Consider the following 25768-nt stretch of genomic DNA (forward strand, 5'->3'; position numbering starts at 1 on the left):
AGTAAATATCTATTTTGCCATACACCATACAAATAATTGTATAGAAATCACAACACTGAAACAGGTCATTCATCCCAACCAGTCTTCGTCCTCCACATGAGCAGTAGCCTGAAACCCATATGCTTGCTCAATCCCTGTATCACTTTATTATTACTTTGAATGCGAGTCTTTGCAGGTAATTAAGTCTTTACAGATCCAGACAGTGCGACTGGAGAGAGGGATAGTCACAGGTTAAAGAGGTGTGAATTGTCTCAAGCCGGGACATTTGGTACGATTTTGCAAGCCCAGGCCAGCTGGTGGGGGGTTAAATGTAGTGAGACATGAATCCAAGGTCCCGGTTGAGGCCGTACTCATGCGTGCGGAACTTGGCTATCAGTTTCTGTTCTGCGTTGTCGCGCGTCCTGAAGGCCGTCTTGGAGACTTGACTGATGAAGGAGCTATGCTCCTAAAGCTAGTGATTCCAAAGAAATCTATTGGACTTTAACCTGGTGTTGTAAGACTTCTTACTGTGCCCACCCCAGACCAACGCCAGCTTCTCCACATCATCACTTTAATATAGAATAGAATCTTTGCAGTTCAGAAGGAGGTCATTCGGCCCACCGAGTCTGCACTGACCCTCTGAAAGAACACCCTGCCTTGGTCTACTCCCCCACCCTATACCCGTAACTCGGTAACCCCACCAAACCTTTTAATGGACAATTCAGCATGGCCAATCCACCTAACCTGCACATCTTTGGATTGTGGGAGGAAACCAGAGAACCCGGAGGAAACCCACGCACACACGGGGAGAACGTGCAAACTGCACACAGATAGTCATTCAAGGTCGGAATTGAACCCAGGTCCCTGATGCTGTGGCAACAGTGCCAACTACTGTGCCACCCAGGTTGCCTACCAGGAAACGGGAGACTCGGGTGGCCGTTTGGTTTCTGTCCCAGAGAAGGTTAATGAGGTGTTTGAGGCCTTCTACCATGGGTTGTACGAGTTAGAACCCCCGGAGGAGGGTTCATTTTTGGATGGGTTTCCCTTCCCAGAGGTGGAGCAGGGGAGAAGGCAGGAGTTTATTTCCTTTCCGTTCAAACGCCCAAGTTGTGTCTTAGTGAAAGTTAAATTCTCATTCTACTTGTGCAGTGATCAGCGTGCCAATGTGCAGCCGGTTACTCTCGCTGATATTTGTACAAATACTTATTTTTACAAAACATTATTTTCTGATCTGCTGACCCAAGAACGCAAGTTCCCTAAATTATGGAGGAGTATACCTCTGTTTTCACAGAATCCGTAGTGCAGAAGGAGGCTGTTCGGCCAATCGAGTCTGCACCAACCCTGTGAAAGAGCACCCTACCTAGGCCTATGCCTCCACCCTATCCCAGTAACCTTTTGGACACTCAGGGGCAATTTTAGCATGGCCAATCCACCTAACTTGCACAATCTTTGAACTGAGGAAACTGGAGCACCCGGAGGAAATTTCTTTTTGGATGTGAACATAAGATGAATGAGGGAGAATATGTTTGCCCAGAACTATGATTGTAATTTTAATCTTTAAACCGAATTTCACCATTTCACATGAGCTCCCTTCCTGCGGGTCCCCCTTGGTGTATATATGGACCTTCCTTTCAGATGCATGTCTAACAGTACTTTATGTCAAGCTGGTCTTTGTGGCCCAACCTGCCCATTAAAGGAACTGAAGTGCATGTTTGAAATAAAGCTTTTTTAGAAATATAATATATATATATATATATATACACATGCAGTGCAACAGATAGTGCACAATCAACACTCCCCTAAAGATGCATGCATGCCTGGTGATGCAGCAATTTTTAAGGTGCTATGTAGCATGTACACCAAAGAAAACTTGGATCTTCCTCTGTCCCTTTAATATGTACTGTAACTTCCCAGTGACTTTTCCCTAAATTGTTGTTTATTTATTCGTGTTTGTGGGGCCAAACTTAAAATTTTAGAAAATAAGAATGCCGACAGTTAAATTGCTTTATTTTTCAAACCAGTTCAGGGTGTTTGTTGGTTATTATTAATGGCTCTAACTTCTTTCTGGGTTTCTTAGTGGGCTCCAAAGAAGAACCAATGGACCTGGAGAAACTGGTGCTGGAAAAACATAATTGGTTCAAACAGTATGATGTTACGTTACCAGGCTCTACTCTTAAGGCACCAGGAAAGGAGCTGGCAACTGCCACCCCGGTATGTGCACAATTTCAGTCCCAGAGCTTTCTGTGGCTACTGGGGCACTTTGGAAAAGGGGAATTAAAGTCTGGTGATGTATCATGGGTATCCATGGTCTCCTTGTGTTGAAGAATTTCCCTATTTTCTTGAAATTCACCACTGTTCCTCTTAGTTTGCTTCGCCAAGAGTTAACATTACTCTTGATTAGGGAGACTGGTACATAAATTACCCTGATCGAATGAGCATTGATAGCCCTTTGGTCTCACTCACAATTCTTTGTGTTAGCATGTTTGATAGATTGTCAACAGCTTAAATTGTGAATTTAAAGTAACAAATTTCCCCAAAGTTCTCCATTGAAGTTGAAAAAGGCTGAACAGCAAATCATGGGCAAAGGGATGGGAGTCACGAGCAAAGAATGAGTTTTAAAGACTGTAGGAGAGCACACGAGCCTTGCCTAAGATGACTTGAGGGAGCGGGGGAATCAGGCATGCAAAGAAGGGCAGGTTTGAAAGAATAGAGAGCTCCTACTGAAAATGAGGGTGAAGGAGATTGTACAGATGGGAAAAGCAGTGCCGTGGAGGATGTTGTGGACGAGGCCAAGAAGTTTGAAAGCAGTGCCTTGGGGAATGGAGTTTGGCATGAACAAGGATGATTGGCAGTGAAACTTTGCCTGCAGTAGGATGTGAATGATGACGTTTTGGATGATGTGATTTGTAAAGGCTTTTGGCAGAGGAATCTACTGTTATTTTGATAAAGAATGTATTGATGACTAATTTATTTTTTTAAGCATTATAATGGCTGTTTTTACTTTTTCTTTTCAGGAAACTTCCTCAGACTGTCCATTGAAGGAAAGAATTGTAGTGCATCATTATAGTAATAATATGTCTATCCTCGATGTTCACCAGCTTCCCATAATACAACCAGAGAGCTCTCCACCCTCATCCCCAAGCGTATCATCACCTGGGACTCCAGCAGAGTCGAGTAAGCCTGAACCACCAGTTGAGTCACCAAAGACCAAGCATTCTCTCCCACTGGACGAAAAGCAGTTTGAGGAAGCACAGCCACAAATGAAGAGGTGGAGGGGAATCCGTTGGAAACGTTTGGAATTTAAAGTCATATTTCACAAGGGGAAGTTTAAGCACATATCTCAGCATGAAATTGAAGAGCTGATTCAGAAACTGGGGACATCATTAAAACCTGACCCTATGCCCAAGGACACTAGAAGGTGCTGTTTCTGTCACGAAGAAGGTGATGGAGTAACAGATGGACCTGCAAGACTCTTGAACCTTGACTTGGATTTGTGGGTCCACCTAAACTGTGCATTGTGGTCCTCTGAAGTGTACGAGACTCAGGCAGGGGCACTGATAAATGTGGAAGTGGCTTTCCACCGAGGACTTACCACAAAGTGTGCTTTTTGTCAGAAGACTGGAGCCACTACTGGTTGCCATCGGGTCCGATGCCCAAACACCTATCATTTTGCTTGTGCAATCCGTGCCCGTTGTATGTTTTTTAAGGACAAGACTATGCTTTGCAGTCAACACAAACTGAAAGGAGCGAATGAACAGGAAATTAGGTGTTTTGCTGTTTACCGCCGTGTCTACATTCAGAGAGATGAGGTGAAGCAGATTGCTAGCATTGTACAGCGTGGCAAGCGCAGTCACATGTTCAGGGTTGGCGGATTGATCTTCCACACCATTGGCCAGTTACTTCCCCATCAGATGCAGGAATTCCACAGTGTGACCGCTCTTTATCCGATTGGATATGAAGCAACACGTATTTATTGGAGCATGCGATACACGAACAAGCGTTGCTGCTATCACTGCACCATCAATGATACTAATGGGAAACCTGAGTTTGGCATCCAGGTTATTGAGCAAGGACATGAGGATCTGATTGTTACCGATTGGACCCCACAAGGTAAGAACTGTCCACAATGGTCAGGATATTTATTTTTAAACTGAACAATACAATTCTAGATTTTCCAACAACTGAGAAGATGATGACATAAATCTTTGATTTCCTCAACTACCCTTTCCTCATGGCTAAAATTGCCGACATAAAGTTCCACCTCACTGGTTTCTGTGTGCATCTTGCCACGGCACTTCGAATGCAGTATATATCCATTGTATAGACATTGGAGTTGCTTTTCAAATGGATTAGTGCAGAATGAATAGTCCAAATGGCTGCCTCCTTTGCTATGCTGTTTTATAAGCCAATGTGCTGAGCTAATTATTGTCGCGTTGTTAGGAAAAAGGTGTTCTTCCTCTTTAGTTCAATCTCCTTTCCATAGGTAACAAGTGATTTCTATCAACGCCTTCACCATGCATAGTCAAGTAACGTCTTCATGCATTTCTCTCTCTCTTTCCCCCCCCCCCCCCCCCCCAATGGTGTACCAGTTTTATTTTGGACTACACCGCTAGTTCTGTTCCTCATGTTGTTGGCAGTGGATACAACGGGAAAGTTGGTCAGAATTTATCAGCTTTACTTTTGTTTGTCTGAAATTCAAACCTTGTTTGCTAGCTAATTACTATTTCAGCAAAATGTTAATGTATCATTCGCTCCTGTCAAATTACCGAAGCCGTCTTGAGATTTTACTTCTTATAGCCTTATTAGTCAAATGTATCTTGGAGTACTTATCCCATTATTCAGATGATTTTGGGCAAAATCATCCCACAGCTAAAGCAGCAGATGGCAGTCCTGCACAATGTACTTTCACCGCCCTGAAGAGGTTTGGGGAAATATTAGGCTTCTTGCCTTCATTTTGCCTTGAGCAAAACATGCTGCTTCTTTGGCAGTCCCTCCGGGTCAAGGATTACTTGTTTCCACTCTGGGGTGATGGATTTGCTGGTTGCTCAATCGACCAATCCTGGAGCTGCAGACTCTGCCACAGATGATGATCGATGAGGTGGCGGGTGGGACACTCTGGATTCTGCGTGCTCTTTCCAGTGTTTATGCTTGGCCTCCACGTGCCCCACTCAGTGATGCTCGAGGTGGTTGGTGCCTTTGCAGATGCTTCTCCAGTTTGTGCGTTCTAGAGCAAGCGATTCCCACGTGTCGGTGGGGATGTTACATTTATTTAGGGAGGCTTTTACAATATCCTTGTGGCCTTTCCTCTGCCCTCCATCGATTGCCATTGCGAAGCTTGGAGTCGAGCATTTATTTTTGGAGTCTTGTGTTGGACATGTGAACGATGTGCCCTGCCCATCACAGCTGGTCAAATGTGACCATTGCCTTGATACTGAGGATATGGGCCTGGGAGAGGACGTTTACATTGGCATGCTAATCCTGCCAGTGGGTTTTTAGCATTTCTGTGGAGGCAACATTGGTGATTTCTCTCCAGGGATTTGAGGTGTCTGCTGGACATGTTTCTGATGCATACAGGAGGGCGGGGACCACGGCTGCGCCGTAGACCATGAGTTTGGTGCTTGGTTTGAGGTCTCGAACTTTGAATACTCTGTTCCTCAGGCCTCCAAAAGCTGTGCTAGCGCATTGGAGTCGATATTGGATTTCATCGTCAATGTCTGCTTGCTCCGAGAGGAGGCTCCAGTGGTATGGGAAATGATTTACATAGTCCAGGGCACACACACGGGTCATCTGCGTACTGCAGCTCGCTGGCAGAGGTTGGGGTGGCCTTGGTTCTGGCTTGGAGGCGTTGGAGGTTGAACAGTTTCCCGCTTGTCCTGTAGGTTAGCTCCACTTCGGCGGGGAGTTCATGGTGATAGGGTGGAGTATTGCTGTGAGGAAGATGGAGAAGAATATTGGTGCAATGACATTGCCCTGCTTGACCCCAGTTTGCACTTGTATTGGGTCTGGTGGATCCATTGGTGAGGATCACAGCTTGCATGTCATCATGGAGCAAGCAGAGAACGGTGACATTTCAGCAGGCAGCCTAATTTGAGGAGGATGTTCCACAATCCTTCATTGCTGACCGAGTCAAAGGCCTTTGTGAGATTGAAGATGGCCATTTACAATGGTTGGTGCTGCTCCCTGCACGTTTCCTGGATTTGTCGCACGCTGAAGATCACGTCCATTGTGCCTTTTGTCAGACAGAAGCTGCACTGAGACATGGAGGCGCTCTTCAGCCACTGGGAGGAGGCAGTTGAGGAGGATTCTCGCAATGACATTTCCTGTGGCAGACGGTAGGAAATCGCTCTAACTTCCCCAGTCGGACCCGTCTTCCTTCTTGAAGATGGTCACAATTACGATGTCTGAGATCTCCCGGCATGCTCTCTTCCTTCCGGACAAGGGCGATGAGGTTGTGTATTGTTGTCGAGTGCCACTCCGCTGTATTTTGATACTTCGGTGGGAATTCCATCTGCACGGGAGGTCTTGTTTTTCAGCTGTCCGATGGCTTTTTCAACTTTACGGGCTGGTGCTATGCTGAGATGGTGGCAGGTAGTGTGTTACATGATGACTTTCAGGGTACATGAGGACAAAGACTACATCTTGGTTGAGGAGGTCCTCGAAGCGCGCTCCAGCAGGCGCCAACTGCCTCTCTGTCTTTGGCTATCATTGGGGTAGTTCCCTGGGTACTTGGACAGGAGATGGCTTTAGTTGAGGTGAAGAAGCCACGCACATCGTGGTTGTCGGCGAGTTGCTGAGTCTCCTGCGCTGTTTCCACCCACCATCTGTTTTTTAGGTCACTGGTTTTTGTTGTACCTCGGCCTTTAGTTGCCTGTAGGCTTGTTGCCTCTCACTCAAGTTTTGGTGGGGCTGCCAGTTCAGGAATGCCTTGCGTTTGCAGTCTAGAAGATCCTGGATCTCCTGCTCATTCTCTTTGGGTCAGTCTTGGAGCGTCTCCTCGCAGGTGCTGACTATGGTGGTTTTAGGGCGGACCAGGCACTGTGGGCACTCTGCGGCTCTGGTTTGTTAGTTGTTGCCAAGTTGGCAGTGAGGCGCCAGCTGAGTAGATCTTCTCTGGGGGTCTTTTGAGCCAGCAACATTGAGACTCCTGCAACAAGAGTTTTTTCTGCCTCTGCTGATTTGGGACCAGGTTGATGGGAGTTGGTAGAGCGGATTAGTCGGTGGTTAGTTCAGCAGCCCGGTCCTGTCGTGGTGTGGGTGATGCGGACATCTTTGCGGCCCCTCGCTCAGACAATGATGTAGTCTATTAGATGCCAGTGCTTGGAGTGGGGGTGTTGCCATGAGGTCTTGTGCTTGCCTCTCTGGTGGAACAGTGTTCGTTATAGCATGGTGATTATCTAGGCATTTCGTCAGGAGGAGGGCTCCATTTGTTTTCCCTACGCCCTCTCTGCCTAACACACCTGTACAAAGATTTGCATCCTTCCCAGCTCTGGCATTGAAGTTGCTGAGGAGAATCCGCTTGTTTCCCTTTGGGATGCGGGACAGTGTTTGGTCGAAGCAGGAGTAGAATGCCTCTGTTGTCTTGTCCATTGTGTCTAGGGTTGGGGCGTAGGCACTGACGGCTGTGATGTGCAGCTTCTGGGTGAGGGTGAGGATCATGAAGCGCTCACTTACCCTGCAGGGGTTTCTTTGAGGCGTCCGACCGATTTGTTTTTTTCCAGCTAAGCCAATCCTGTAGAGACAAGGTTCTTCTGGTTTGCCTTTCCAGAGGAAGGTGTATCCGCCACCTTGTTCTTTAAGCTGGCCCTTTCCTGCCAGTTATGTCTTGCTCAGGGTGGCGGTGTCAATAAATGTAACGCCAAGTGCGGTACGGTGGCGCAGTGGTTAGCATTGCTGCCTCACGGCCTCAAGGACCTGGGGTCAATCTTGGCCCAGGGTCACTGTCCATGTGGAGTTTGCACATTCTCCCCGTGTCTGCATGGGTCTCACCCCCACAACCCAAAGATGTGCAGGTTAGGTGGATTGGCCACGCTAAATTGCCCCTTAATTGGAAAAAACATTTTAAAATGAAATAACGGCAGTGTTCTCTCTGCTCCCTTCATGCTCCCTCTCCTCTCCTCTCCTCTCCCTGCTCCCTCTCCTCTCCTGCTCCCTCTCCTCTCCCTGCTCCCTCTGGGCCTTTTGTCGGCCCCGCGGTGCCTGGCCTTGCGCAGGTCGGGTTCCCGGTGCTCTCACTGCTTCCCCTCCTCTCCCTGCTCCCTCTGGGCCTTTTGTAGGGCCCGTGCTGTCTGGCCTTGCGCAGATCAGGTACTCGGCACTCTGATTCCTCTCGCTTCTTTTGCAGGCCCTGTGCTGTTTACCTCGCCCAGGTCGGGTCCTCGGTGCCCTCGCTGCTCCCTCAGCACTCCCCACACATGGAGCAGCTGAGTGGTCTCTTGCACAATCTCATTTTAAATGGAACAAAATGCTTAACCAATGGAAGAAGATGTGGTCCTTCATGGTTTCCAGCTCCTAATGGCAGTGTGTTTCCGAGTGCTCCGCTGGGATGGAGACAGCCTAAATGTAGTCAAACATTATTCAAAACATGATCATATCAAGGGCTTAACCATTCTTTGTATTTCCTCCCCAATTAGTCATTGTGAACCTTCAACAGCCTGGCAGAAAATCAGAAAGAAACACATTCAGTCAAGACAAATAGATTTTGTGACCCTGGAACTCTTACTTGTGACTTTGTAGACAACTTGGTGATGCATTATGTGGATAATGTATTCTGTGACATTGTTAGCACAATAGAACCCGTCATTTCTCAATAGGTTGTGATACTGATGTCTCAAGTCATCTAGGCAATCCCAAATAGAGGCACGTGCTTCTCTGCAAGTCGTTATGTTCTGTTCATACACCCCCAAGTGACTCGATTAAGAGCAACCTTAGCAGTGGCTTAGGAAGTAGATGGTTGCTTATTCTTCAGATCAAGAGTTGGTGTAGTCTCCTGGCAGTGGAAGAAAATAACTTTGTTTTGAAAGGGAACGGTTGGAGAGATGCAGAACCTTTGTGTTTGATATTTAGCAATTCCAAGACTTCAGCTGTGGAGGCCCAAGTTATGTTGTCCATTTATTCCCCCCTTTCTCAGGTGTTTGGAATAGAATTCTTGAACCAATTGTGCGACTGCGGAAAGAAGCAGACATGTTACGACTTTTTCCCGATTATATTAAAGGAGAGGACATGTTTGGACTGACTATCCATGCTGTCCTAAGGATCGCAGAGTCGGTAAGTAAAACTGGATAAAGGCTCTGAATACCAAAATACCTGCAAAACAAAATTGACCCGATTCCTGGTTTTAAAATCTAACTTCCGACATGTTTAACCTGTAACTATATGCAAGACTATTTAAATATGAAATGTTTTGATGATGGGCTGTACAGTTAACCTCCCTCCACTGGGAAGACTATTAAACATAACAGAAAAGGATCAGGAGTGAGGAGAATAGACTATATAAACCTGCAAGCAAAAGTGGTAAAAAAAAACGCAGGATATATCGATTATATGATAAAAAGAGTGATTCACCTCAACACACTACCAGCAATAACTTGCACAATATTGATGTAGCACCTTATAACGTGATAAGATGTTCCAAGTCGCTTCATGAGAGCATTGTAAAAACAAGATCTAGCACTGAGCTCATACAAGGCGATATTAGGTCAGATGACCAAAAGCTTGATCAAAGAGGTAGGTTTTAAATAGTGTCTTAAAGGAGGAAAGGGAAAGACGTTTCAGTACTTGGGGCCAAGGTACGGGAAGCACGCTGCCAAAAGTGGAATGATTAAAACCAGGGATGTTCAGAAGTTCAGGATTAGATGAGCACAGATATCTTACAAGGTTGGAGTATAGTGTTCAATTCTGGTCGCCACACTACCAGAAGGATATGGAGGCTTTAGAGGTGCAGAAGAGATTTACCAGGATGTTGCCTGGTATGGAGGGCATTAGCTATGAGGAGAGGTTGAATAAACTTGGTTTGTTCTCACTGGAACGACGGAGGTTGAGGGGCGACCTGATAGAGGTCTACAAAATTATGAGAGGTATAGACAGAGTGGATAGTCAGAGACTTTTCCCCCAGGGTAGAGGGGTCAATTACGAGGGGGCATAGGTTTAAGGTGCGAGGGGCAAGGTTTAGAGGAGATGTACGAGGCAAGTTTTTTACGCAGAGGGTAGTGGGTGCCTGGAACTCGCTACCGGAGGAGGTGGTGGAAGCAGGGACGATAGTGACATTTAAGGGGCATCTTGACAAATACATGAATAGGATGGGAATAGAGGGATGCGGACCCAGGAAGTGTAGAAGGTTGTAGTTTAGTCGGGCAGCATGGTCGGCACGGGCTTGGAGGGCCGAAGGGCCTGTTCCTGTGCTGTACTTTTCTTTGTTCTTTTGAGATTACAGAGATGGGAAGGGAGTGAAAATGTTAAAATCGAGTTGTTTGACTGGAGCCAGTGTAGGTCAGTGAGCACAGGGGTGATCGGTGAATGGAGCTTGGTTCCAGTTAAAACAAGGGCAGCAAGTTTTAAAGAACCAAGTTTACAGGGAGTAGACTGTAGGCAATTGATGACAATTGTGGTATCAAGAATTATAGTGGATCAATAAAGCTGGATTTTGAAATGTGCTACCTGCAAAAAGTAAGTCATTTAATTATGAAGAAAAAAATGGGAATTCTTCCAATCTTTTGTGGGATATTTAACCCCCTTTTTTTTTTTTTTTTTTTTTTTTGTTCAAATAGTTTCCTTAAAAATGATTCTGTGAATTAATCTTGTTTTCTCTCCAGTTGCCAGGTGTGGAGAGTTGTCAGAACTACATATTCAGGTATGGTCGCCATCCGCTTATGGAGCTCCCTCTAGCTGTTAATCCAACAGGCTGTGCCCGTTCTGAACCGAAAATAATGACTCACTACAAACGGTAGGTCCAGGAAAAATACAACTGACTTGCTAATGATGAGGATAATTTAATAAAATTCCTTTTTTTTTATAAAAAAAAAAGTTATAATGCAGTGATCCCTGTTAAAAAAAATTAAACTATGAATTTATATTCAAATATGAAGACAGTAATGTCATGCAGTTTGTGGAATAAATGCATGCGATATTTTGATCCCCACTGAAGAGCACCGACTTCATTAGAGAACGCTGAAGTTTAAAATAGTTTTTTTTCCATCAAAGTGAATTTTATATTTCTTCCTCTCATCCTGTTGCAATCCTCAGTGCCTTTGGCTGCTCGGCTACTTCCTTGACCTGGGAGGATGGAGCGTTTGGGCCACGCCTGCCATTCATGTTTGCCTAACAAGAGTATGAAATGTGGCTCAACGCTAGCCTTGACACTTATTTTTGCCTCATTGTACACATTAGCGTCCCATAGCGTGGGACAATACTACATCTTGTTTTGCACGGAGAAATCTTCAGCGCTAGTTGGCAAGTTCAAAAAGCCAAGGCTAAATGTTGAACTTTCAACATTCTAGTCGTGAATCCAATGTTCTGCTCCAAAGAGCTACTGGGTGGGTCACAAAAGCCGAATGTAAAAACTGAGTAATGCGATACAACTTTATTTTTCTGTTTTTTATATAAATTTAGAGTACCCAATTCTTTTTTTCCAATTAAGGGGCTGTTTAGCGTGGCCAATCCACCTACCCTGGGTTGCGGGGGGTGAGAACTTTATTTTCCAATTTATTATCTTGTAATACTTCGCACAGGCCAGTATGTAGAAAGCACTAATATAGAACATAGAACAATACAGCGCAGTACAGGCCCTTCGGCCCACGATGTTGCACCGAAACAAAAGCCATCTAACCTACACTATGCCATTATCATCCATATGTTTATCCAATAAACTTTTAAATGCCCTCAATGTTGGCGAGTTCACTACTGTAGCAGGTAGGGCATTCCACGGCCTCACTACTCTCAAATACGTTTTTTGTCTTTCGAGTGGACAATCCCTTTTGGGACCTGAAGACTTTGGTTCAGGAGAGCCTTACCTTTTTGAAAAGAAATGAGCAAATATAATGTGAAGTATTATAGAATTCAAATTGTCCAAGTATAAATGTTATTTTTTTTCCCTACATACTTAACAGGCCACACACCTTGAACAGTACCAGCACATCAAAGGCATTTCAGAGTACAGTAACTGGAGAAATTAACACTCCCTACAGCAAGCAATTTGTCCACTCCAAATCCTCTCAGTACCGCCGACTGAAAACTGAGTGGAAAAATAATGTTTACCTGGCTCGGTCACGAATACAGGTAAGTCAGTCTCGGCAAGATGGGAAATACCACAAATTAAACAGCTTGTGTACTCTGAAATCAAATAATGTTCTCATTTGTTTAGTATTTATATTCCTCCATGGTGGATGGAGGGAGAAGATTAATTGAAAATCCAATTTCCTAGGAATACCATCTCGAGATACTCGAACCTTTACATAACCACCGTTTAGTAATATAATCACTTACTATGTTTATATGTAGGTTTTATTTATGATCACATTCTTGGATGGTTTCTCTGCTGCTATTGATACCAATCTTCATTGGATATCAATATGCGAAGGGAAAACACGTCTGTAAGATATGTGGCAGGGGGATGGGAACCAATGCAGGAAGTTGGAAGGTAGTAAAACAGGGACAGAAACAAAAGGCAGTAAGGGGGAAAAGTGTAAGGCAGAGAAGCCATAGTCAAAAATCAAAAAGGGCAACAGTACAAGGTACAGTGACTGAGAGGAGCTCAGTGAATAGGACCAGTAATACTAAAAGGAATAAAACGGGAAGTAAAAACATTAATGGTAAGCGACGCAGCAGGTTGTTACATGACGATATGGGTTCAAGGACGAGGAAAATTAGGAGAAAAATTAAGAGGAAATATAACTTGGGAGAGGTTACTGATCGAGGTGTTAAGATTCAAAACAGAGGTATAAAAGCCAACATAAGTGTACTTTACCTGAATGCTCGTAGTATTCGGAATAAGGGAAATGAGTTGATGGCGCAAATCATTGTGAATGACTATGATTTAATGGCCATTACTGAAACATGGTTAAAGGATGGTCACGACTGGGTGTTAAATATCCACGGGTATCAAACTATTTGGAAGGACAGAGTGGATGGTAAGGGAGGTGGTGTAGCTCTGTTATTTAAGAATGACATCCGGGCAATAGTAAGGGATGACATCGGTGCTATGGAGGATAAGGTTGAATCCATTTGGGTGGAAATCAGGAATAGTAAGGCAAAAAAGTCACTGATAGGAGTAGTATATAGGCCACCAAATACTAACATTATGGTGGGGCAGGCAATAAACAAAGAAATAACGAATGCATGTAGAAATGGTACACAAGTTATCATGGGGGATTTTAATCCACATGTCGATTGGTTTAACCAGGTCGGTCAAGGCAGCCTTGAGGAGGAGTTTCTAAAATGTATCCACGATAGTTTCCTAGAACAGTATGTAATTGAACCTATGAGGGAACAAGCGGTCCTAGATCTGGTCCTGTGTAATGAGACCAGATTGATTCATGATCTCATAGTTAGGGATCCTCTCGGAAGGAGCGATCACAATATGGTGGCATTTAAAATACAGATGGAGGGTGAGAAGGTAAAATCAAACACTAGTGTTGTGTGCTTAAACAAAGGAGATTACAATGGGATGAGAGAAGAACTAGCTAAGGTAGACTGGGAGCAAAGACTTTATGGTGAAACAGTTGAGGAACAGTGGAGAACCTTCCAAGCGATTTTTCACAGTGCTCAGCAAAGGTTGATACCAACAAAAAGGAAGGACGGTAGAAAGAGGGAAAATCGACCGTGGATATCTAAGGAAATAAGGGAGAGTATCAAATTGAAGGAAAAAGCATACAAAGTGGCAAAGATTAGTGGGAGACTGGAGGACTGAGAAATCTTTAGGGGGCAACAGAAAGCTACTAAAAGGTTATAAAGAAGAGTAAGATAGATTATGAGAGTAAACTTGCTCAGAATATAAAAACAGATAGTGAAAGTTTCTACAAATATATAAAACAAAAAAGAGTGGATAAGGTAAATGGTCCTTTAGTGGATGAGAAGGGAGATTTAATAATGGGAGATGAGGAAATGGCTGAGGAACTGAACAGGTTTTTTGCGTCAGTCTTCACCGTGGAAGACACAAATAACATTCCAGTGACTGATAGAAATGAAGCTATGACAGGTGAGAACCTTGAGAGGATTGTTATAACTAAGGAGGTAGTGATGGGCAAGCTAATGGGGCTAAAGGTAGACAAGTCTCCTGGCCCTGATGGAATGCATCCCAGAGTGCTAAAAGAGATGGCTAGGGAAATTGCAAATGCACTAGTGAATTGTGGAGCAGGCTCGAGGGGCCAGATGGCCTGCTCCTGTTCCTAGTTCTTATGTTCTTATATGTGTTTCACAGTACACACTGCCTTTTAGTAGTACAGAGATAGATTTCGCACAGAATCACAGAATAATAAAGCACAGAAGAGGCCCTTCGGCCCATCGAGTCTGCACCGATGCGTGCTAAACACCTGACCTGCCTACCTATCCATTTGCCAGCACTTGGTCCCAGAGCCTTTAATGTCATGAAGTGCCAAGTGCTCATCCAGGTACTTTTTACCCTCTACCACCCTCCTCGGCAGTGCGTTCCAGACCGATTTCAACAACTTTTTAGCATTGGGCATTACCAGTGGGTTTTTGGTTTTGTTTTTTTTTCCAAATTTAGTGTACCCAACTTATTTTTTCCAATTAAGGGGCAATTTAGCGCGGCCAATCCACCTAGCCTGCACATCTTTGGGCTGTGGGGGCGAAACCCACGCAAACACGGGGAGAATGTGCAAACTCCACACGGACAGTGACCCAGAGCCGGGATCGAACCTGGGACCTCGGCGCCGTGAGGCTACAGGGCTAACCCACTGCACCAGGCATTACCAGTGTTGCTATTTCAACCAGTAATGCACCGTATTATTTTTGGTGCCTTAATCCTGGCTCATCTAGGCCCATCTTGGGTGTATTAATTCCAACTGAGGTGGCCTCCTGGAATCAAGAGGAATATAGTTATGAATTCTTCTGCACAGCCAATAATCATGACTCCTGTTTGCATTTTCTTTTAATATCCTCTTACCTCCTGCTCCAAATTCAGCAAATGTCTGCTTTCCTGAGAGACTGACGAGTATGTCTAATCTCAGTTCTTTTAAGTGATTTTCCCACCGTTAAAGCTCAAAACATCTAAAGCAATTGGGGTAAACGGAGAATGCTTTCAAGCGTGATCCCAATGTAAAAGGAGCTCCTGGAGCCAGCATTCCTTGCTGGTTGATTTGGCTGAACCGAAGGTGAATTGCTGCCCTGTGACCTGCCTACTTACCTCCTCCAGCACCAATTTTATACTTTGCCAGAGCGTCCGTTTAAAATTGAATGTAGTTGTCTTAAGTAAACTGCAAGGATGGCAATCCTTAGCCTCTGGAGTAGTTCTGTTCCATAAAAGTGCACTTAAAAACAAGACCAAACAATTGCCTTAAATTAACTAGAACCAGTTTAATGTGGAACATTTGAGCTCAAGTTGTTTTCGGAGAGGCATCTTATTTTTAAAAGAAATTTGGAGTACCCAATTCATTTTTTCCAATTAAGGGGCAATTTAGCGTGGCCAATCCACCTACCCTGCAGCTCTTTGGGATGTGGGGGCGAAACCCATGCAAACACGGAGAGAACATGCAAACTCCACACGGACAGTGACCCAGAGCCAGGATCGAACCTGGGACCTCGGCACCATGAGGTAGCAGGACTAACCCACTGCGCCACCATGCTGCCCTTCAGGGAGGCATCTTGATGATTACAATTGATGGATGTAATGTATCTGTAACTATAGTCTGCATTGTTGGCTGCTTCTCTCAACAACAAAAAATATATTGTGGGCCACTTAATGTGCTGAGATTTTATGCGATATAAGAAACATAGGACTTCATATCTGGCATGAATAAAGAGTATGGACCCATCCATTTAGCTTGTTCAGATGACAACGCAATGCAAAAGCACACGGAGCTTAAATTACACCTAAATGAGGGATGGACTGTACTGGATGTATTAATATTTTTGAGATCTGCCAGCATCATATTCTTTTGCTTCTATACCCTGGGAATCGAGAGCTCCTTACTGCAAAATTGCAGTATATCCGCAAGTTAAACCTTGTGACACTTGATCACGAATAATGGAACCATGACAGGAGTCGGTGTGCTCTCGATGAAGGTTGTGATGGAATTAATTCCAATATTTGTTTTACCTTTGGCTATTTTCTGCTCCACAGGGGCTGGGTCTCTATGCAGCCAAAGATCTTGAGAAGCACACGATGGTGATTGAATATATAGGGACAATCATTCGCAATGAGGTTGCAAACCGCAGGGAGAAATTGTACGAGACTCAGGTATGAATTAACCACATCACTGTGCACAGTGTTGCATACTGCTTTGAACACCGTTGCTGAGACAAACTTCAATGAATAGGGCTATTGAATAACTGTTATTTTTAAGTCATTGAAATCTGCAGGTGCTAAAATTATTTCCCAATTATTCAATTTTGAAATAGAAAGAAACATCATTTTGTATTGAAATTTTAATACCAACAGTTCACATTGCCCCACCCAGTTTGCACCTTTCATTGGTAAATCATGGCCTTATGACTAATTTTGCATACTGAATTCTCAATCTCAGCCATGCTGCTATGGCTCGTTGGCATGTAGAATTCGGGTGCTTCCCTTCGGGGAGAAATGTCATTTGCTTTGGGTTCATTTTTGCACACCATTCAGCACCCAGTTTCAGAGCAACATTGGGAGCCCTGGGAACAGGTTGACTGTTCTTAGTTGGGACGTTGTATTTGCCACAGGAAAATCCAAGCAAGATGTTGATGTATGGTAAAATTATGTTCTGTTTATGTCCATTACTTTCAAAAGAGAAGTGGATAAGTATTTGAAAAGGAAACTTTTCAAAAGCTATAGGCAGTGCAGCACGGTGGCGCAGTGGTTAGCATTGCTGCCTCACGGCGTTGAGGTCCCAGGTTTGATCCCGGCTCTGGGTCACTGTCCGTGTGGAGTTTGCACATTCTCCTTGTGTTTGCGTGAGTTTCGCCCCCACAACCTAAAGATGTGCAGGCTAGGTGGATTGGCCACGCTAAATTGCCCTTTAATTGGAAAAAATGAATTGGGTACTCTAAAAAAAAATTTTTTTTTTTTAAAGCTATGGGCAGGAAAATGGGACTAAGTGAAATCACCTCTTCAGAGAAATGATACAGGCAGATATGACCTCCCCACTGAGCCCATGTGGTTGGATTCTATGACTATGAGAAATACAGTTAACTTGAATTAATCCTAATAAATGTCTGATCTTAATGTCGGTGCGACGATCTGGCTTGTGTCTGAATGATGCAATATCATCTTTTAAATGCAATGATGAATGCTATACTTGTATATAAAATGTACACTTTATGTATATGAGGTTATGTTATGAATAGTAAGTTAAGTACATACAAAATATCATGCTGTCATATGTAAATATATCGCAAGTTTAAATCATTTTCACAACCTATATTGGAGAATGCACGTTGGATTATATGCTATATGCTCGAGCCATTCAAGTTTCTGCAGCTCTTGTGTTGCCCATATCCCAAACAATGGCTACACGATTGCCAGGATGCCTTCCTTGGGGTCATTCTGGTCTGTATTTTGCTAACCTACTGCTAATCTTTGCCGCCAGTACTGTGTTTCCTGGTGTTGAAGCTGATTTAGATAATGCTCTCAGAGCCAAGAAAATAAATTGATTGAGATACTATAGTGAATCAGCAATGCTGAGAATGACCAAGTCAGTCAGCTTCTCTAAAGAGGAAAGACAGGTGAGTGCAAGGAATTTCTCCAGGACTCTGGTCTTGCACTGGGATGTTGACCTTTATACAAAGGGGCTGACTGACTCGCGTTTTTCTGACACTTTCTCTTTGTTCGCAATATTTTAAAGCTGCTACAGTTGTGCTACAAAGAATAGAGAAAACCAAAAAGGAAGAGGAATGTTGTAAAAGAAAAACTGGGACATGGAACATGATACATTTTTACGGGAAAGATAGGAGAAAAATGGAACATTTAATCACCCTTTAATTCCTTGCTTAATGGGTATTATACAGCATCTCAATTTCCTTGTTTGATGACCAGAATATGCCTTTACCTCAATCAAGATTTGGTGATGTTTCATGGTCTCATGCTCTAGGAATATTGAAGAAGAAATTGGTTGTCAGTTGAGTTTGGGATATGATATTGACTTCAGTCTTTCTGCCACAGTACTGATAGAGCTGAAAACAAAACTGTCAAAAAGAAAGTCCCAGCTTGCTGCTTTTTGGGTGGTTTGGCACCCAAGGGAATTACAAGCATCTTGTGTATTTTGTTTGTCTATAGGTTTGATTGGAAATTCTTTGAACACAAGGCACATATTAAAGTTTCTGTTGCCTTAGTCGTCTTATCCTTTTGAAGTACTTTACTTTCAAAAGAAAAATGTTTCTTGAAAGCTGTCGGGTATATAGGCTAGAGAGATTCTGTCAGAAACAAACCAACATAATAAGACCATAAGATATAGGAGCAGAATTAGGCCATTCGGCCCATCAAGCTAACTCCGCCATTTAATCGTGGCTGATATTTTTCTCATCCCCATTCTCCTGCCGTCTCCCCATAATCCTTGATCCCCTTATTAATCATGAACCTATCCATCCCTGTCATAAAGATACTCAGTGCAGGGAGGTGGATTGGCTATATTGCCCCTTAATTGGAAAAAAAAAATTGGATACTTTAAATTTATTTTTTTAAAAGACACTCAGTGATTTGGCCTCCCCAGCCTTCTGCGGCAAAGAGTTCCACAGATTCACCACCCTCTGGCTGAAGAAATTCCTCCTCATCTCAGGTTTAAAGGATCATCCCATTAGTCTGAGGCCGTGCCCTCTGGGTCACTGTCCGTGTAGAGTTTGCACATTCTCTCTGTGTTTGTGTGGGTTACGCCCCCACAACCCAAAGATGTGCAGGGTCAGTGGATTGGCCACACTAAATTGCCCCTTAATTGGGGCAGGTTAATAGTGTTTTTTTTAAATATAAATTTAGAGTACCTAATTTTTTTTTCTCCAATTAAGTGACAATTTAGCGTGGCCAACCCACCTACCCTACACATCTTTTAGGTTGTGGGGGTGAAACCCACGCAGCCACAGAATGTGCAAACTGCACACGGATAGTGACCCAGAGCCGGGATTCGAACCCGGGTCCTCGGCGCCGTAGCCCCAGTGCTAACCACTGCGCCACATGCTGCCTTCAGGTTAATAGTGGTTAATGTTCATCAGGGACTTTGACACAATCCAGTTTAACTTGTAGTTCAGCAAAGCAGAAGAGACTGTTACTTTGTCTATTATATCTGAGTGTGTCCTATAAATCTATAGTATGTTCATTAGTTATGACCATGGATGATGCTTGATAGGATCTAGTTTGGGAGCAGTTAACTACTTGTTTTAAAGTAGATAATTTTTGATATTCAGTTCACTTGCTTAGGGAATAAAGCCACACGGTACCTTGGGTTCTGAGCAAACAAAAATAAATTTTACACGGTCAGAAAGATAAAACTATTTACAATATCTACCTCATACTTAACATTCAGAACTAATATGAGATACATACAAATTAACAGACAAACTATGGTCAAACACACCACATTGCACAATAAATAGCAGATAAGACCTGGACAGATTCCATAGATTTCTCAACAGCCCACCCCAACATCAGTAACATGAAGACAACCAATCTCGTTGAAACTGTGTCTCTCACGAAGAATTTCACTCTTCACCTATGAAGATCTTGCCTTGGAATTCTCTCCAAAAATCAGCACATCACACTGCACAATAAATGGCAGGTGCGACCAAGATCAGTTCCGGGATTTCTCAACTACCCATCCAGATATCGGTTAACAGTGCGTGTCAGCCAATCTCATTGAAACTCTGTCTCTCATGAGGGATTCCAGTGTTTATGTTCAAAGGTTCCGCCTTGGAATTCTCTCACAGTCACTCCAATTCAGACTGCCTCAATGTTGGCCTGCCTCGCAGGGTTTCAGTCTCGTCTCCCAAAACTCCTGTTCCCCTGGATTCCCGAGTCTGCATTCAGGCACCAAACTGCAAGCACGACTTCAGCTCTTCGACCACTTTGAACAGAACACCACTGCTTCAGAGGGTTATCTTTGCCCCAATGGCCCACAGCACGGGGTTTCCAACCTCCTGCCCTGTCCCCTGCCTGGGGCTCTTCTCCGATTATGGTGCTCGGCTCCCAGTCACATCTGTTTTTTGCGCTACGCAGGCACACTAGGCCTGTTCTCAGCCTGAAGAACTACAAAACAGCGGAATTGTGTATGCGGCACCCACTTATGGCCCGTGTATGTGGGTGAAATCCTCGTGCATGCTGGGAGTTGTAGTTCCTGGCCCCATGATGACTGGTAAGTTTGGATCTCGTTAGCACGTTACATCTATTCACCTCATTTACTGTTTGGTACTTTACGACCTCATTCTTAGTTTGAGACCTTAGGATGGTACAAGTGCAATAGCTTTGTTAATTTGCAAGGTGCACACGTAGATCTCAAAGCAAGGATATGGGACTTGCCCATAAGAGTGATCCACGGTGTACATGATGGTTAAAATAATCAAAAGTAAGATGATTGTAAAAGATCCCAAAATTATAACTGAGAATGAGGATCACCTAGAGAGTGGTCTGAGACATCAAACCCAAGAGAAACATTCAGACTACCAATCCTTAAATTGGAACATTCCTCTTGTCCAAAAATGTCCAAATATCATAGTAAATCATTCCTGCCAACTGCCACTGATACATTAGTGATGTAGTGCAGAGGGCGCCACTCTGACCCCATCTCTATCCTCCCTCTGGCTGCACATGTTGAGTTTTGTCATTGAAAGTACAGCCCCTCCGCTCACAGAAATGCACAACTTTGAATTGAAATATGGAGTTTCATCAATACTGAAAATTTTGGTTACTCTATAGCTTTATGAAAGAGGGATGAACAAGACCAGTCGAAGATCAGTAGCTAAATTTGTTTTTTTGTTTTTTCCCCAGAATCGGGGTGTTTATATGTTTCGGATTAATAATGAACATGTGATTGATGCTACTTTAACCGGAGGCCCGGCCAGGTAAGTGACAGTTTCTGTTGTGATGGCATCAGCAAGAATGATTTTCTAATTGAATTGAAATCATTTTATATGGTAATTCTTGATGTTTCTAGTAATTGACAAGTACGGGTTTTGAATTTTTTGTGCCTTCTCGTCAGGATGTGAAACTCTTATCCCCTTAGCCTCTATTCCCTTTCCTTGCTGCCCCAATCTACACAACCTTTGCGTCCAAGAGAATAGCAGGAAAACCAACTTCTAGGCCATCAGCAATCTCACCAGATGGGTGACCTTGAATGGCAATGACACTATTTGAACAGTAGTGACATTGGGATTTATTTCATGCCCCTCATTTTGCAGTTGGTTGTATTATGAAAATGTCCCTACTTGACAACATTTTTGTCCCTCTTATTGCAGTTTGGTGCTGTTAATTTGCCCCCTTTCTCTTTAAAAAAAAAAATACTTTAATCTTTTTCTCCTGTACAGATATATCAATCATTCCTGTGCCCCCAACTGTGTGGCAGAGGTTGTGACCTTTGACAAGGAAGACAAAATAATCATTATCTCAAGCAGACGAATCCCAAAAGGAGAGGAGGTGAGTACTAAACGTTATTGCAAACGTGGCTGAGAATTAAGATGAGAAATGCACAGTGTTACAGAAAATCCAAGTGTTTGCTTTTGTCTCCCGCTGGTAGCTTAACCCAGGTTTTCCACAATGGAAAAATCCGATGGATATTGTCACTTTTAGAAAATGTATGCAGTACTTTCATTGTGTTAGATTCTTTTTTCCAATAATGTGCAAAACCCTGTGTAAGAGCTGTTGAACAGCATGTAGAACTACCAAGTTCTAATTACATACTACTGGAACATCTTGCCTCTAACCTGAGCTTCTGGGCCATTTCTGACCACTACCAGCTAGCCCCCTCCACAAAGTATCCACATACTACTTGAAAATAGTCATTCAATGGTGTTAATGTGTGCTTGCATAGTACTGTTGCTAACCTTTGGTTAGTTCAATTGGCTGTTTTATAACCTTTGCTCTCGAGTCGCCAGGTATCTTTATGATACCGCCACAAGGTTCAAGTTCAAGTAATGATCAATAACTCAATACACCAATTAGTAAGATTCAAATCAAAGCACATTTATTATACACTGTAATCGCTACTCATGCATAAATTCTATTTCTAAGCTACTTCTACAACTAACAGGCCTATACTTTACTTGGAACTGGCCCACCACGTCAGGGGAACAAATGGCCTTTCGTTCGGGTTCTGAGTCTGCGTGATTCGAAGTTGGTACGGATTGGTAGCTAGGAGCGCCTATCTCGTAGCGAGCATTGACTTAAGACTTACTGGATCTCGGCGGCGGCTGCACCGGTCACTGTCCAGGGTTGGTTCGCGTTGCTGAGTGACCCGGTCAAGAAGAACGATTTGAACTTGGGGGCTGAACTTTATAGTCCCCAGGGGCTTCCCACCTTTTGGGGCGGACCCTGTACCTGTTTCCATGTGATTGGATTTCGTTCCAATCGCTTGGTTCGATTTCTCCGATACTGGAGCGGTTCCCTGATCGATGGGCGGTCTTGAGGTGTCCGTTAAACTCTTTTGTGTTGGCTCCTGCTAGCGCCGAGGAGTCTGGCTTGGCTTTGTTTATCCCAAATGTTTCGATTGTACCTGGGGATCGCTCATTAGTATGTAGATGGCTGCTACATTATTATGCAGATGGCTGCTTGTATCGATGCTGTCTGGGCTTTTGCAGAGTTTAATACACAGTAAACTTGCACCTTCTAGTTTCTGCCTGTGTTGGCTGAATTTCCCTGCAGCCTTTGCTGTTCTCCATTTTACGTTGGGAGTTGGCCAACCCAGGTGGCTACACTCCCTCCTTGTGATCCTAACGCGAAGCGTGAAGGATCACATAACTGCGTTGTTTTTCATTCCCTGACCCGGCGAGCACTCTTCTATGGCCTCTACACTGACCATAACTATGCAAAAAATGTTTAACTGACAATTCTGAGGGGCGCTATGTCAAACAGGGACATGCATTACAAAACAAGAAAATCGGAACCTCTAACTATCCTTAATGAACTACACTCACTCAAACATTTCATCACACTAACTTCCTAAACCATACAAATAAAATCATAGCAGTATTAAACACATTTTTCCGGCTTGGCAGTCAAGCTCAGGATTGGACAATTGCTCATGAACATTTCTTTATTTACAACAAATCGCAAACGAATGCTCTTTATTATAGATCGCGGGGTTCGGGGGTCTGGTCATATCCGAAAATAGGGGATCTGATCCTATATACCGGGGTGCGAGCGCAATACAGCCGAATAGTCTGCACGATGCAGCAGAGTATCACCGATACTAGTTGGGATTCTATCAAGTAGGACTGGGAGTACCATGTTATAAACCTGTCGTACCAAGGTGGTGTGGTGTCGCTTGTGACTGGGCTCTGGGTACTGTGGGGAAGTGAATCATTAACGGCTGGGGGTTTGAGGTCAGGGGGTTCACGTTCGCGCACAACCAAATGACCATTAGGGTTATGAGCCATGCAGAGGATGTCCTCATGGTTCTCTTCTCTGGTCGAGGAGCTTCTGGAGGTCTGTGGGATCAAGCATAGTGTCTGTTACTACCTTGGTTTAATATCTCGTATGATAGCCTGTCTGTCCTTTAGTGCCGATTACTCCCTTTATAATTGGTCACTATGTGTGACTCCCTCTTTTTTTTTTTTCAAAAACCGAATTTCAGGACAAGACACACTTACAAATACTGAACCAGTGCGAGCCGTGTCGCAGGCTGTGCGGTTTACCATCCAAATGTTTGAGGATGTAAATAGCAGAGGGTTGGCAACCTCAGGGTTACCTGAAAACAAAACAAAACTTTTTGAACAAAACTTGCCGAAATGAGGTGCGTATGGGCCGCGACGGGTACGATTTGGATGGAGTCCCCGGCCACACGGCGACCAATGCCGTGTGTGCCCTACCCGAGCGTAGCTGACCAGAGGGGGGGTTCCCAGGCAGGGCGGGTCCCAATGCCGTTTCTCCACTGCCTGAGCAACCGACAAGAACGGGCAAGAAATGCAGTCATCGTGGGGGGCTGCCGTATTGGTTCTTCCTTCGAACCAGAAGGGCAGTTACGAACGGGGGTCTGTGTATCTGTCGACAGACGAGTTCCTCTGAACTGGCGTCTGGGACAGTAACAAGTCTCTGCGGACAAACTAGTTCCTCTGAACTAGCATCTGGCCAAACTAGTTACGCTGACTGCCAGTGGGTGTCAGAAGGGTGGTGGCGTGGGGCCGTGGACAAAAAAATTCCGGTCTTACATACAACATTTAACAATACTAGGACAAACAACATAAAACATGCTGCAGGTTCCATCAGAAAGGACACCGTTTTCTCCCAAGCGGTTCCTTTTAAAACATCATCTGGACACCTCAGTTATCGGTTGCGAACAGGGTCTCAAAGGGGTTCTCGTTTTGGGAGTCAGACTCAAATCGTCATCTTCTCCTAGATGCCACACTCTCGAGTGTATCAGGGCTGATAGGGCTGCATGGTGTGATCTGGGATCGCTCTCGTCATTCCGGACGAGTCTGTACGAATTATCTCGGTGCCAAAAGGTGGTGTTTAGTTCTGTGGGGACGGAACCGGGGTTGTCATTGTAGGTCGGTGGTGGGGTTTGTTTAGGAAAGTGATCATGAAGGGATCACTCGAATCGTGGTCAGATTCGCTGGGTGTTGGTCCTGTTGCATGGGTATAGTAGGGAGGCGTGCTGTGGCTACTGTCCGAGTCACTGTCGCTGCTGCTGCAGTCTGTGGGCGTTCCAGGGCGGAGTGTATATTTTGGGGGTGGAGTCGAGGTTGAGTCCGTGGCTGGGCTGGATGTGTTGGGGGAGGGTGGGGTTACGTTGGCTGTGGGCGGGGTGTGGTCTGCTGCGTCGAGCATGACGTGGTGTGCGTGGTTAGACTGTGTTCCATATGCCTTCAGCTGGTTGATATGGAACCACGCAGTCTATCCATTGGGGCACTTCATTTTGTAGATGGAAGGGCTTACTTTGTCCGCAATGGAGTACGGACCCGAGTACTTTGGTGACAGGAATGTGCTGGGGTTATATACAGAGAGCATGACTTGCTGTCCTACACTGAACTCAGTCACGTGCACTGTCTTATCGAAACAGGCCTTGCTCTGTTTCTTTCTTGTGCCCAATTTCACTGCGGCTGCTAGCTGAGCCGTTTTAACATTCGCCACTAAATTGTTTGACTGCGTTCTCGTGTGTGAGGGCCGTCACTTCGGGGCTGGTCAAATCTAATCCTAATAAAAATTCTGCGCCTTTCATGGGGCGTCCGGCCATGAGGGTGTGTGGGGTGTAACCTGTGGAAGTTGAAACTGTATTTCGCAAAAACATCAGTGCAAAAGGGAGGACTGAGTCCCAAGTGGTGGTGTTTTGCTGGACCATTTTTCTGAGGGTTGATTTTAGGGTCCGATTCATGCGCTCCACGATACCACTCGACTGGGGGTGGTATGCAATGTGGAATTTTTGGGTAACGCCAAATATCGTCAGGACGTTCTTCATGACACGTCACGTAAAATGGGAACCTTGGTCGCATTCAATGCTGCGGGGGAGTCCCC

The 25768-nt window shown here is 44.4% G+C and overlaps 1 protein-coding gene across 21 annotated transcripts in view; it reads left to right on the forward strand.

The window, feature by feature from the left end:
* The window catches only part of kmt2d (lysine (K)-specific methyltransferase 2D), a 306604-nt gene that overhangs the window by 271609 nt on the left and 9227 nt on the right, over positions 1–25768 (forward strand). For 20 of the 21 annotated variants that reach the window (XM_072493795.1, XM_072493792.1, XM_072493801.1 and 17 more), the window contains 8 exons: positions 2057–2190; positions 2994–4089; positions 9107–9243; positions 10788–10918; positions 12081–12249; positions 16271–16387; positions 21092–21165; positions 21628–21736. In XM_072493795.1, coding sequence (XP_072349896.1) covers positions 2057–2190; positions 2994–4089; positions 9107–9243; positions 10788–10918; positions 12081–12249; positions 16271–16387; positions 21092–21165; positions 21628–21736 — 1967 coding nt within the window. The remainder of the gene's footprint in view (positions 1–2056; positions 2191–2993; positions 4090–9106; positions 9244–10787; positions 10919–12080; positions 12250–16270; positions 16388–21091; positions 21166–21627; positions 21737–25768) is intronic. The other variant, XM_072493808.1, reaches the window with a different exon arrangement.

The sequence above is a fragment of the Scyliorhinus torazame genome, chromosome X, assembly GCF_047496885.1.
Source record: "Scyliorhinus torazame isolate Kashiwa2021f chromosome X, sScyTor2.1, whole genome shotgun sequence".
Classification (NCBI taxonomy): domain Eukaryota; kingdom Metazoa; phylum Chordata; class Chondrichthyes; order Carcharhiniformes; family Scyliorhinidae; genus Scyliorhinus; species Scyliorhinus torazame.